At 59.8% G+C, this 14127-nt stretch overlaps 1 protein-coding gene across 1 annotated transcript; it reads left to right on the forward strand.

Annotated features, from left to right (window-relative positions):
• The first annotated feature begins 4551 nt into the window (after positions 1 to 4551).
• Positions 4552 to 6854, forward strand: ISG15 (ISG15 ubiquitin like modifier). The gene is made up of 2 exons (XM_065417801.1): positions 4552 to 4680; positions 5474 to 6854. Exons 1-2 carry the CDS (start codon positions 4678 to 4680, stop codon positions 5942 to 5944), a joined length of 474 nt encoding a protein of 157 aa, XP_065273873.1. The 5' UTR covers positions 4552 to 4677; the 3' UTR covers positions 5945 to 6854.
• The last annotated feature ends 7273 nt before the right edge of the window (positions 6855 to 14127 follow it).

A 14127-nucleotide genomic window follows, 5' to 3' on the forward strand; every position in this document is an offset into this window, starting at 1 on the left:
GCCCCCTGGCACGCGATGCTCCCTGAGCCACACTGCTCCCCACACCGCCTCCTGGCACGCGCTGCTCCCTGACCCACACTGCTCCCCACACCGCCCCCTGGCACGCGCCCTCCCAGACCCACACTGCTCCCCACACCGCCCCCTGGCACGCGATGCTCCCTGACCCACACTGCTCCCCACACCGCCCCCTGGCACGCCCCCTCCCTGACCCACACTGCTCCCCACACCGTCCCCGGCACACGCCCTCCCTAACCCACACTGCTCTCCACACCGCCCCTTGACACACGCCCTCCCTGACCCACACTGCTCCCCACACCTCCCCTGGCACACGCCGCTCCCTGACCCACACTGCTCCCCACACCGGCCCCTGGCACGCGCCCTCCCTGACCCACACTGCTCCCCACACCATCCCCGAAACACGCCCTCCCTAACCCACACTGCTCTCCCCACCGCCCCCTGGCACACGCCCTCCCTGACCCACACTGCTCCCCACACCGCCCCCTGGCACGCGCCCTCCCTGACCCACACTGCTCCCCACACCGCCCCCTGGCACACGCTGCTCCCTGACACACACTGCTCCCCACACCGCCCCCTGGCACACGCCCTCCCTGACCCACACTGCTCCCCACACCGCCCTCTGGCACACGCCCTCCCTGACCCACACTGCTCCCCACACCGCCCCCTGGCACAGATCCTCCCTGACCCACACTGCTCCCCACACCGCCCCCTGGCACGCGCCCTCCCTGACCCACACCACCCTCTGGCACACGCTGCTCCCTGACCCACACTGCTCCCCACACCGCCCCCTGACACATGCCCTCCCTTACCCACACTGCTCCCCACACCGCCCCCTGGCACGCGCTGCTCCCTGACCCACACTGCTCCCCACACCGCCCCCTGGCACGCCCCCTCCCTGACCCACACTGCTCCCCACACCATCCCCGGCACACGCCCTCCCTAACCCACACTGCTCTCCACACCGCCCCTTGACACACGCCCTCCCTGACCCACACTGCTCCCCACACCTCCCCTGGCACACGCCGCTCCCTGACCCACACTGCTCCCCACACCGCCCCCTGGCACGCGCCCTCCCTGACCCACACTGCTCCCCACACCATCCCTGGCACACGCCCTCCCTAACCCACACTGCTCCCCACACCGCCCGCTGACACATGCCCTCCCTGACCCACACTGCTCCCCACACCGCCCCCTGGCACACGCCCTCCCTGACCCACACTGCTCCCCACATCGCCCCCTGGCACATGCCCTCCCTGACCCACACTGCTCCCCACACCGCCCCCTGGCACGCACCCTCCCTGACCCACACTGCTCCCCACACTGCCCCCTGGCACACGCTGCTCCCTGACCCACACTGCTCCCCACACCGCCCCCTGGCACGCGCTGCTCCCTGACCCACACTGCTCCCCACACTGCCCCCTGGCACGCGCTGCTCCCTGACCCACACTGCTCCCCACACCGCCCCCTGGCACGCGCCCTCCCTGACCCACACTGCTCCCTGACCCACACCGCCCCCTGACACGTGCCGTTGCCTGACCCACACTGCTTTCCACTCTGCCCCCTGGCACATGTTGCTCCCTGACCCACACTTCTCCCCACACCGCCGCCTGGCACGCGCCCTCCGTGACCCACACTGCTCCCCACACCGCCCCCTGGCACACGCTGCTCCCTGACCCACACTGCTCCCCACACCGCCCCCTGGCACACATACTCCCTGACCCACACTGCTCCCCACACCGCCCCCTGGCACAGGCCGCTCCCTGACCCACACTGCTCCCCACACCGCCCCCTGGCACGCACCCTCCCTGACCCACAGTGATCCCCACACCATCCCCGGCACATGCCCTCCCTAACCCACACTGCTCCCCACAATGCCCCCTGGCACACGCTGCTCCCTGACCCACACTGCTTCCCACACCGCCCCCTGGCACACGCCGCTCCCTGACCCACACTGCTCCCCACACCGCCCCCTGGCACGCGCTGCTCCCTGACCCACACTGCTCCCCACACTGCCCCCTGGCACACGCTGCTCCCTGACACACTGCTCCCCACACCGCCCCCTGGCACGCGCCCTCCCTGACCCACACTGCTCCCAACACCGCCCCCTGGCACACGCCCTCCTTGACCCACACTGTTCCCCACACTGCCCCCTGACATGTACCACTCCCTGACCCACACTGCTCCAAACACCGCCCCCTGGCACGCACCCTCCCAGACCCACACTACTCCCCACGGCTCACGCTGCTCCCTGACCCACATTGCTCCCGACACCGCCCCCTAGCACATGCTGCTCCCTGACCCACACTGCTCCCCACACCGCCCCCTGGCACGCACCCTCCCAGACCCACACTACTCCCCACGGCTCACGCTGCTCCCTGACCCACATTGCTCCCGACACCGCCCCCTAGCACATGCTGCTCCCTGACCCACACTGCTCCCCACACCGCCCCCTGGCACGCACCCTCCCAGACCCACACTACTCCCCACGGCTCACGCTGCTCCCTGACCCACATTGCTCCCGACACCGCCCCCTAGCACATGCTGCTCCCTGACCCACACTGCTCCCCACACCGCCCCCTGGCACGCACCCTCCCAGACCCACACTACTCCCCACGGCTCACGCTGCTCCCTGACCCACATTGCTCCCGACACCGCCCCCTAGCACATGCTGCTCCCTGACCCACACTGCTCCCCACACCGCCCCCTGACACGCACCCTCCCTGACCCACACTGCTCCCCACACCGCCCCCTGACATGTACCACTCCCTGACCCACACTGCTCCCAACACCGCCCCCTGGCACGCACCCTCCCTGACCCACACTACTCCCCACGGCTCACGCTGCTCCCTGACCCACACTGTTCCCCACACCGCACCCTGACACACGTCGCTCCCTGACCCACACTGCTCCTCACACCACCCCATGGCACACACCGCCCCCTGACTCGTGCCACTCCCTGACCCACACTGCTACCCACACCGCCCCCTGACATGTACCACTCCCTGACCCGTGCCACTCCCTGACCCACACTGCTCCCAACACCGCCCCCTGGCACGCACCCTCCCTGACCCACACTACTCCCCACGGCTCACGCTGCTCCCTGACCCACACTGTTCCCCACACCGCACCCTGACACACGTCGCTCCCTGACCCACACTGCTCCTCACACCACCCCATGGCACACACCGCCCCCTGACTCGTGCCACTCCCTGACCCACACTGCTACCCACACCGCCCCCTGACATGTACCACTCCCTGACCCGTGCCACTCCCTGACCCACACTGCTCCCAACACCGCCCCCTGGCACGCACCCTCCCTGACCCACACTACTCCCCACGGCTCACGCTGCTCCCTGACCCACACTGTTCCCCACACCGCACCCTGACACACGTCGCTCCCTGACCCACACTGCTCCTCACACCACCCCATGGCACACACCGCCCCCTGACTCGTGCCACTCCCTGACCCACACTGCTACCCACACCGCCCCCTGACATGTACCACTCCCTGACCCGTGCCACTCCCTGACCCACACTGCTCCCAACACCGCCCCCTGGCACGCACCCTCCCTGACCCACACTACTCCCCACGGCTCACGCTGCTCCCTGACCCACACTGTTCCCCACACCGCACCCTGACACACGTCGCTCCCTGACCCACACTGCTCCCCACACCGCCCCCTGGCACACGCTGCTCCCTGACCCACACTGCTCCCCACACCGCACCCTGACACACGTCGCTCCCTGACCCACACTGCTCCCCACACCGCCCCGTGACACGTGCCACTCCCTGACCCTCACTGCTCCCCACACCGCCCCCTGGCACACGCTGCTGCCTGACCCACACTGCTCCCCACACCGCCCCCTGGCATACTCTGCTCCCTGACCCACACTGCTCCCCACTCTGCCCCCTGAAGCCGGAGGGATTATATCCCTTATTAAACAGCCATACTGTGCCCCATTGAATGGAAGTGGGATGTTCTCATCATCCCTGGACTGACTGAGCCCCTCCTGACCCTGGCTGTGCTGCCAGCTCCCGGCTGTCTTGTGGCAGGGAATTCCCCAGGTTAACGCGGCACCTTGTTAAAACAAAACACCCCCAGGGCTTTTTCCCTGTTAGTATTTAGGACATGGTTATGGTTGATTAAACACTGAGCCAACTCCTCCTGTAGACACCCGGAGAGCCCCGCTGCCTGCGGGCCGGGGGGGCATGGGGGTCAGGGGAGCACACTTTCACACCCCGATTTCTTTTCTTTTCTAAAGTAGAGATGCAGCCAGCCCCGAAATTTGGGTCCAGATCTGGATCACGCCCCAAAGGGCTCCGTTTATGGCCCTGGCCCAATGGCGGGTGTGGGTCCCTGCCCCCCCTGTGACAGCCCGGGGCTGGGTTCGCTTCCCCGGGGTGACGTGTGGGGCCGGGGCCGGGTCCCTTCCCCCATCGCTTCCCAGTTTCGTTTCCCGGCGGCGGAGGAGCGGGGGGGCCGGGGGAAGGAAACCGAAACTCAGCGGTTTTGATTCTCGGTGCTGGGCGGCCCCGGGTGACGTGCTGGCGGCCGGGCTATAAATGAAGACCCGGCGGTGGAGCCGGGCAGAGCGGGTCGGGCTCGAACTCGGGACACTGCGGATTCGGAACCAGGGAGAACCCGGCAGGCTGCAGACATGGTGAGGCGCGTCCCGGGGCCGGGGCTGGGGATCGCTCTGCAAGTTCCGGGCTCCGCGGGAGGGCAGCGCGGTAGCTCGGGACCGGAGCCCCCCGGGGGTCTCCTGTCCGCTGGGGCCCCACCCCCTCCCGGATCTTGGGGGGACCCCGAGCGCGGGGCCGGGTACAGCCCCCCGCTGCCGGCTGCATGCCCCGCGCCGAGCCGGTAGCAGGGGAAGGGACCGATCGGCACTTCCCGGGGTCCCTTGGCACAGGAAAGGCAGCTGCCGCCTGTATTTATCGCCCCCTCCCAGCCCCGTCTCCGCTAAGCTGCCCCTTTGTCAGTGACCCGACAGCCCTTGGGGAGCAGCCTGAGCTGAGCGCCCCTCGCCCCTGGGGCAGCCTCTGAGCGCTGGCTACTGCACCCCAGCCAGGACTGGGCTCCGAGGGGTCAGAGCAGCCGGCCCAGTGAGCAGCCTCATCCCTCCACTGCCCTTTGGGGGGGCTGGGTTTGGGTCCCCTTTCACCCCATGGAAAGGGATCTGGTGAGCGTTCACAGATCCCCCGTGCGCTGGCATGGATGCTGGTGCGGTGGGTGTGATCGCTGCTGTGCTGACTGGGACGCATTTCCCTGCATGTTGACCTGGGGTAATGACTGCACCCCGTGCCAGGCATTGGAGGGTGTATAGGGGCGTGACAGGATATGGGGACTGTAACAAGCCCCAACCTGCTTCCCTCCTGGGGGTCTGAGTCCCTGTGGGATGGGCGCCTGGGCTCCCCCTGGGTTCTGACCGCTCTGGGCCCTCTCCTCCCCAGGCCCTGTGGCTCAGCGTGAAGCTGCTGAGTGGCGAGACGCACCGCTTGGAGGTCACCAGCACGACGACCGTCTCGGCTTTCAAGGCCCAGATTGCTAAGAAGACGGGGGTGTCCCCGTACCAGCAGAAGCTGGCCTGCCAGAACGGGGCCTACATGGAGCTGCGCGATGGCTCCCGGCTCTCCGACTACCAGCTCAATCCTGGAGACATCGTCCTGCTGATGGTAAAGAACGAGGAGCCCATCACCATCTTCGTGAAGAACGACAAGGGCAGGACCGGCACCTACACCGTCCTCCCCTCCGACGGGGTCACCCAGTTCAAGGGGCGGGTCCAGCAGCAGGAGAACATCCAGGCGGAGCAGTTCTGGCTCAGCTTTGAGGGGAAGCCGCTCGAGGACGGCCACAAGCTGGGAGATTACAACATCGCCCCCCACTGCACCATCTTCCTGCACCTGCGTCTGCGGGGGGGCTGAGCCCCCGGGGCCCGGCCTTCCTGACTTTCCTGCTCCCTTCCTAGATAGACCTTAGCGTCCCAAACATCGTACGCCGGCTTTGGACTCTCGGATGTGAAGCTGTGTCCGGCTCCAGCACTGGCTGGGCTGGGGGGTGATGCAGAGGACTGGGAGAGGGTCTCAGGGAGAGTGAGCATCATGTTGACGCTGGGTTGCCCACAGCAATCGCACCCCATTGTGCACGCACTCACCAGCTCCTCATCCATCCGTGCATCACATTCCAGTGCAGCATGGTCCCGCTGTGCCAGACCGTGTGGCTGACCTGGGCCCTGCAGAGCGACTCTGTTCCTTCCAGGGGGCACAGTGGGGCCAGGCTCCCTGCCATGGTGGAAACTCTCTCCCGTAGGAGGTTTGCTCAGTTAGCTCCTCCATGTGAATGAGACACCCCCCCCCCCGCACGTGTCTGTCATGCCATGTGTGTAGCGAGTTATTTCCTTGCTATAGGTGTTGGTGTGGTTCCCCGGCAGCGCTAACCCTAGCGGAAGAGCGCGCTGGCCTCTCCCTTTATCACCGATTGAATTCAGGTGTGACACTTGGATGCCAACGTCACAAGAAGATCCAGCACAACCCCCTGCTCTGTCTCTTTACGGGCTGTGCCGCTGCTTCCTTTGATGCCACACTGGGGTGGGGCTAAGGCTGTAATGACCACTGGGGGTAGTGGCCTGTGAAGAAACAAAGGAACCAGCCTGAGTAGACTCTGGCATTGGCAGTAAGGATTTCGGTCTTTTTTGTCACAAGACAGTATTTGCGTTTTCTGAACTGTGATTGATGGACTCAGTCTGTGATTGTATTGCACACTAGGGCACTTTGCTTTGTAATGCATGAGAATGATGATCTAATAGGATCAATAAACAGGTTTCCTCAAATCCTGCCCTGCTCCCGAGTCCCTTCTTTTCTCTGCTGACTCTGATCCATGCTGGTAAACCCTTCCAGGTGATCCGCCCCTGTGCACCGAGCCAAGCTCTTACCCTATGCCCCCAAACACTGGCCTCACCCCAAGAGGAGGATACCCCCAGACCAGCCAGCTGTGCTGCCCTTTGGATGAGAAAGAAAGGAATTACAGCTGAGGTGTATATAAGGTTGTGACGAAGTGGGACTGTTCTTAATGTTTTCTTTGAATACTGAGTGGGGAGTATAGACCTGGGAAGGCTGCAGGGGAGTTTGGCTGGGACTGTCTGCATTGGGGGATGAGAGACTTCCCTCAAGGAAAGATACCTGAGCACATAACATGAGAACCACTTACTCTGGGTTAATTAATAAACAAAAGTGATTTTATTAAGTATAAAAGGTAGGATTTAAGTCGTTTTGAGTAATAACAGACAGAACAAAGTAAGTTACCAAGCAAAATAAAACAAAACTCGCAAGTCTAAGCCTAATATATTAAAAAACTGATTACAGATAAAATCTCACCCTCAGAGATGTTCCAATAAGCTTCTTTCATAGACTGGACTCCTTCCAGTCTGGGCCCAATCCTTTCCCCGGTACAGTCCTTGTTAGTTCCAGCTTAGGTGGTAGCTAGGGGATTTCTCATGACTGGCAGCCCCCTTTGTTCTGTTCCACCCCTTTTATAGCTTTGGCACAAGGCCGGAATCTTTTGTTTCTCTGGGTCCCCACCCCTCCTTCTAAACGGAAAAGCACCAGGTTTAAGATGGATTCCAGTACCAGGTGACATGGTCACATGTCCTGTGAGACCCCAGCCTCCATTCTTCCCGGCCTGACTCACAGGAAGGCCTGCAAGTAAACAGAGCCATTTACAACCATTGTCCTGGTCAATGGGAGCCATCAAGATTCCAAGCCACATGGCCCACACTTTGCATAATTACAATAGGGCTTCAGAGTTATACTTCATATTTCTAGTTACAGATCCAAGAATGATACAGTCATACAAATAGGATGACCACAGTCAGTAGATTATTAGCTTTGCAAGGATGCCATACAAGAGACCTTTTGCATAAAGCATATTCCAGTTATATTATATTCACACCCATAAGCATATTTTCATAAAACATATGGAGTGCAATGTCACAGGTGGGAAATCCCGAGGTGGGGAGAGTTAGCAAAGAGAGTGGGAAATCCCCCGGGAGGAACTGAAGGGGGGTTCCCATGGGAGAGGATAGAGGGGTGGAACTTCCCACGGGGGGAGAGACTGGGGGAATCCCTGTGGGGCTGAGATGCAGGGGGAAGAATCCCAGGTGGGAGCGAAGAGTGGCGGAAAGGGGGATTTTGCCCCTGCCAGAGGACGACTGGACTGGCTGCTCAGTGTCTGGTGCCGTCTCTCCCCTGGGCAGGCAGGTGCACAGAGGCGTGAGCAATTCCCTGAGAAGTGGGAGTGTGAGACCCTCTGTGAGCCCTGCCGGGGCTCCCTCCCCGCCCTATGGCCAGCAGGAGGGCAGCTTATGTTTCCCCTTTAAAGGACTTTGTCAATCGTGAATGAGGTGTCCCCCTGCTGTCACCCCCAGCGCACACCCACAGCCCCATTGATCCCCATGCCACCTGGCTTCACCAAAGTGCGCCCCCTCCCTGCTCATCCTGGAATGCACCCTCAGAGCTCACCTGTGTCCCAAACCCTGGAAGTCAGAGGATCTGGGCTCAATTCTTGTTTTTGTCCAAGACTTTCTACGTATCCCCTTTGGAATAATGCCACCGCCATGCTCTTCTATAGCCCCTTTCAACCCTGGAGCTCAAAAGGGTCTACAAAGGGCGGTCAGTAGCATTACCTCCATTTTACAGATGGGGAAACTGAGGCACAGGGTGGGGAAGTGACATGCCCAAGTTCACCAGCAAATCAGTGGCAGACCTGGGCAATAGAACCCACATCTCCTGTGTCTCAGCCCAGTACCCTACTCACTAGACAGCACTGTCTCCCTGAAAGGCACTTAAACTCCCCGTGGGTGTAGCTGTCAGATGGGGATGGGTTCAGAGTGTGTGTCATGTTCCCCTCTGTGCCCGGACCACAGGGGATGGGAGTCTGATGCCAGAGCCTGGCTCTGAGACTTTCAGCTCACGAGGTCACTGGTTCAACCGTGACTATTGGCGAAGATAGCAGCCTTTACGCTGCCCTGCCTCCCAGTGGGGTGGTGAAGCTAAGAGGCTCAGCGACCATGGTGGTGATGCCCCCACTAGTAGATGAGGACGGCTTTTGATACTGTCTCCCGTGACCTTCTCATAAGCAAAATAGGGAACTAGAGCCTAGACAAACTGACTATAAGGTTGGTGCACAACTGGTTGGAAAACCGTACTCGGAGAATAGTTATCAATGGTTCACAATGCAGCTGGAAGGGCCTATTGAGTGGGGCCATCTTGAGCCTGGCTCTATTCAATAGCTTCGTCAGTGATTTGGACAATGGCGTAGAGAAGTACATGGATGAAGTTTGAGGGGCTGCCAAGCCGGGAGGGGTTGCAAGCACTTTGGAGGACAGGATTAGAATCCAAAATGATCTGGACAAACTGGAGAAATGGTCTGAAATAAATAGGATGAAATTCAATACGGACAAATGCAAAGTCCTCCACTTAGGATGGAACAATCAAGTGTACAAATACAAAATGGGAACTGACGGCCTAGGAAGGAGTCCTGCAGAAAAGGATCGGGGGGTCGTAGTGGATCACAAGCTAAATATGAGTCAACAATGTAATGTTGCAAAACAAGTGAACATCATTCTGGAGTATATTAGCAGGAGTGTTGTAAGCAAGACACAAGAGGTAATTCTACTATGCTACTCAGCACAGATAAGGCCTCAACTGGCGTATGGTGTCGAGTTCTGGGCACTGCACTTCGGGAGAAAATCCAAAGAAGAGCAACAAAAATGATGAAAGGGCTAGGAAACATGACCTACACTGACAGACTGAAAAAACTGTAATTGTTTAGTCTGGAGAAGAGAAGACTGAGGGGGGACATGAGAACAGTCTTCAAGTACATAAAAGGTTGTTATCAAGAGGCGGGTGATCAATTGTTCTCATCCACTGAGGGTAGGACAAGAAGCAATGGGCTGAAATTGCAGCAAGGGCAGTTGAGTTGGACCTTAGGAAAATCTGCCTGTCAGGGTGGTGAAGCACGGTCAGGGATGGTCTAGAAAATTCTTAGTCCTGCCTCAGTGCAGGGGACTGGGCTAGACGACCTCGCGAGGTCCCTTCCAGCCCTACATTGCCATGACTGGCAGGAGTGGGCGTGAGGTCACAGCCTGATGACATGTTCCCAGCTAGTCACATGGTCAGAAAAGAGAGAAACAAACAAAACCGCTGCGGTTGCTAATCAGATCTGCCAATGGCGCTTTCAGGGAGATGGGGCCGACGACAGAAAAGTCCTGGGGCTCCATGTCTAGACCAGGCAGACGCACTTAGCCAGACCCCAGTCTGTTCCATTGGTCATACATCGTCCACACCCAGCCAAGCAGGGCCGGCTCCAGGCACCGGCGGAGGAAGCATGTGCCTGGGGCGGCACATGCTAAGGGGCGGCATTCCGGCCAGTCTTGGGGTGGCACAGTCCAAGCGGCTTTTGTTTTTTGCTTGGGGCGGCAAAAATGGTAGAGCCGGCCCTGCCGCCAAATCACACCCGGCCACCCTCGCTGTCCCTCAGCACCTCTCCCTACCCCTCCCCCAGCCAGACCTGAGATCTCCTTTCCCAGCTTGTTCCCAAGCAGGCGCTCAAAGAGAGAGGCCAGGAGGCCAGATACTCCTGTCCCGCATGCCCCAGACCCCCACTGAGCAGGCAGAATTCTTTCCCTGCCTCCATGCCCAAATTAAAGCTTCCGGTTTCTCCCTTGGTGGCTTCCACTTAGGAATCAACATGGGGGAAATGCCCATTAATGCCTAATATCGTCTTGTCAAAAACTCCCTGCTGCACCAGATCTAGCCACGCTTCAGCTCCGCGAAGGCCGGTGTTGAGAGCCAGGGCTGAAGTGAGCTCTCTGGGGCCCAGGCAGTTCTGAGGCAGGGCCCTTCGACACATGAATTGTAACGCGACTGGCGAGGATTTACTTGTCCGTGCTCGGCAGGGTCCTTCAGTTCCCGAGCGTCAGTGCTGTGATTCCGGGGAGGCTGCCGGGTATTCTTTGGCCACTGAGGTCCTTCTTTAAGTGAAAACTGAACTAAACCCTAAATCCAGGGGTCAGGGTGCCAGCATGGGACTCCAAAGACCTGGTTTCAATTCCCAGCTCTGCTACAGACTCACTCTGTGACCTTGGGTGTGTCTCCCTGTCCCAGACCCTTGGGGGATTTAGGCTCCGAACTGCCAATGAAATCAAAGGATGTTGGTGCCTAAATACCTTTGTGAATTTGCGCCTTTGTGCCTCAGCTTCCATCTGTACCAGGGGGCTAACAGCCCTGCCCTGCCGCACAGGGGGCAGGTGAAGATAACTACAGTAAATACTGTGGTGCTGGTAGGGTTGCCAACTGTCTAATCACACAAATCCTGCCCAGCCCCTGTCCCGCCCCTTCCCTGAGGCCCCACCCCTTCTCCGAGCCCCCGCCTCACTCCATCCCCCCTCCCTGCATCGCTCGCTCTCCCCCACCCTCACTCACTTTCACCGGGCTGGGGCAGGGGGTTGGGGTATGGGAAGGGATGTGGGCTCTGGACTGGGGCTGAGGGGTTCAGAGTGTGGGAAGGGGCTCTGGGGGGTGTGGGGTGCACAGGAGGGGGTGTGGGGTGCAAGCTCTGGGAGGGAGTTTGGGTGCTGGAGGGGGCTCAGGGCTGGGGCAGGGGATTGGAGTGCGGGAGGGGGTGTGGGGTGCAAGCCCTGGGAGGGAGTTTGGGTGCTGGAGGGGGCTCAGGGCTGGGGCAGGGGATTGGGGTGCAGGAGGGGGTGTGGGGTGCAAGCTCTGGGAGGGAGTTTGGGTGCTGGAGGGGGCTCAGGGCTGGGGCAGGGGATTGGGGTGCAGGAGGGGGTGTGGGGTGCAAGCTCTGGGAGGGAGTTTGGGTGCTGGAGGGGGCTCAGGGCTGGGGCAGGGGATTGGGGTGCAGGAGGGGGTGTGGGGTGCAAGCTCTGGGAGGGAGTTTGGGTGCTGGAGGGGGCTCAGGGCTGGGGCAGGGGATTGGGGTGCGGGAGGGTGTTCAGGGTGTGGGCTCCAGCCGGGTGGCACTTACATCAGGTAGCTCCCAATCAGCCATGCAGTGGGGCTAAGGCAGGCTCCCTGCCTGCCCCGGCCCCGCACTGCTCCCAGAAGCAGCTGGCATGTCCCTGTGGCCCGTGGGGGTGGGGGGCAGGGGGCTCTGCATGCTGCCCCTGTCTGCAGGCACCACCCCCGCAGCTCCCATTGGCTGGGAACGGCGGCAAAGTGCTGCGGAGTTGGTGCTCGGGACGGGGAAGCGTGTGGAGACCCCCTAGGTGCTGGGGCCATAGAAGTTGCTGAGACGTGACGCTGTGCTCGGTACCTCCACAGTACCACAGACATACATGCAACTATCAATAAGGTGCGGGAGGAGCAGGTGTGAGCATGAGACCGAGAGCCAGGCCAAGGGCCCTGTAATCCTCTGGGCCAGAGGTCCCCAAACTGTGGGGTGCGCCCCTGGGGGGGGCACAGAGGAATGTTCGGGGGGGCGTGGCTAGGGGCTCTGTTGCTGGTCCCGCACCCGGGTCCTAGCTGCTGGCCCATGCTTGGAACCCCGGCTGCCGGCCTTGGCCCCTGGCCTCCGCTGTTCTCCTGGCCCAGCCCCCACCCCCCGCTCCCAGCTGTGGCCTCAGCCCCCTTACCTCTGTCTGTGTGTCGTCCCCCCCAGAGCCGCAGCCCCGCTCCTGACTCAGGGGGAGACGTGTAACCCCCTCGCCGGGCCTGTTAAGCCCCGGAGCCCTGAAAACTCCAAGGGCAAATGCCACTCGCGGCGCCCCTGGCCTGGAGTGCTGCCAAGTGCCCCCTGCAATCCCCCTACAGAGCAAGCTCTGAAGGGGAAACACTCCTGAGCCCAAGGGCTGGATAGAGTCCAAGGCAGCAGGGACTATTGTGACCATCTGGTCGGAGCGGCTGTATCACACAGGCCGGAGCCCTGCCCTAAACCAATTCCTGCGTCGAGCCCAGTAGCTGTGCTTGAGCCAGAGCAGGTGTTTAAAAAAAAGCCGATCTTCGTTTAAAACTGGCCAGTGCTGGAGACTCCACCCTGATTTAGGTAAATTACCCTCCTCGCCGTTACAAAACGACGCCTTATTTCTAGCCTGAATTTCTCTAGCTGCAACTTCCAGCCATTGGAGCTTGTTCTACCTTTGCCTGCAAGAGTGAAGGGCCCTCTGGTGTCGAATTCTGCCCCCCATGTAGGTACTGCTGGACTGTGATCAAATCACCCCTTAAACTTCTCTTTGACAAGCCAATAGCTTGAGCTCCTTGAGTCTGTCACTAGAAGGCAGGTTTTCCAAGCCCTGTTTGCTTCTGCCCAGCATACCAAGCGATCCAGATTGCTCAGTATCGGTGACCTGACCTCTTTGTTATTTACCACTCCGTTAGGGTATGTCTACACTACGGGATTACTCCGAATTATTTACCACTCCGTTAGGGTATGTCTACACTACGGGATTACTCCGAATTATTACCACTCTGTTAGGGTATGTCTATACTATGAGATTACTCCGATTTATTTACCACTCCGTTAGGGTATGTCTACACTACGAGATTACTCCGATTTATTTACCACTCCGTTAGGGTATGTCTACACTACGGGATTACTCCGACTTATTTACCACTCCGTTAGGGTATGTCTACACTACGGGATTACTCCGAATTATTTACCACTCCGTTAGGGTATGTCTACACTACGGGATTACTCTGAATTATTTACCACTCCGTTAGGGTATGTCTACACTACGGGATTACTCCGATTTATTTACCACTCCGTTAGGGTATGTCTACACTACGGGATTACTCCGATTTATTTAGTCTTTGTGTCATCTGCAAACGTTCTCACTGATGATTTTATGCTTTCTTCCAGGTCACTGATAAAAATGTGAAATAGCACAGGGCCAAGAACCAATCCCGGTGGGACCCCACTAGAAACATCCCCACTCAGTGATTCCCCAGTTCAAATTACATTTTGAAACCTCTCATTCCGGCCGTGTTTAATCCACTTAATGCGCAGCATGCTGATTTTCTGTTGTTCTAGTTTCAGGCTCAAAATATCTTGTGGTACCGAATCAAATGCCTGACCGAAGTCGAAGTGTTTTACA

The sequence above is a fragment of the Emys orbicularis genome, chromosome 16, assembly GCF_028017835.1.
Source record: "Emys orbicularis isolate rEmyOrb1 chromosome 16, rEmyOrb1.hap1, whole genome shotgun sequence".
NCBI classification, from domain to species: Eukaryota; Metazoa; Chordata; order Testudines; family Emydidae; genus Emys; species Emys orbicularis.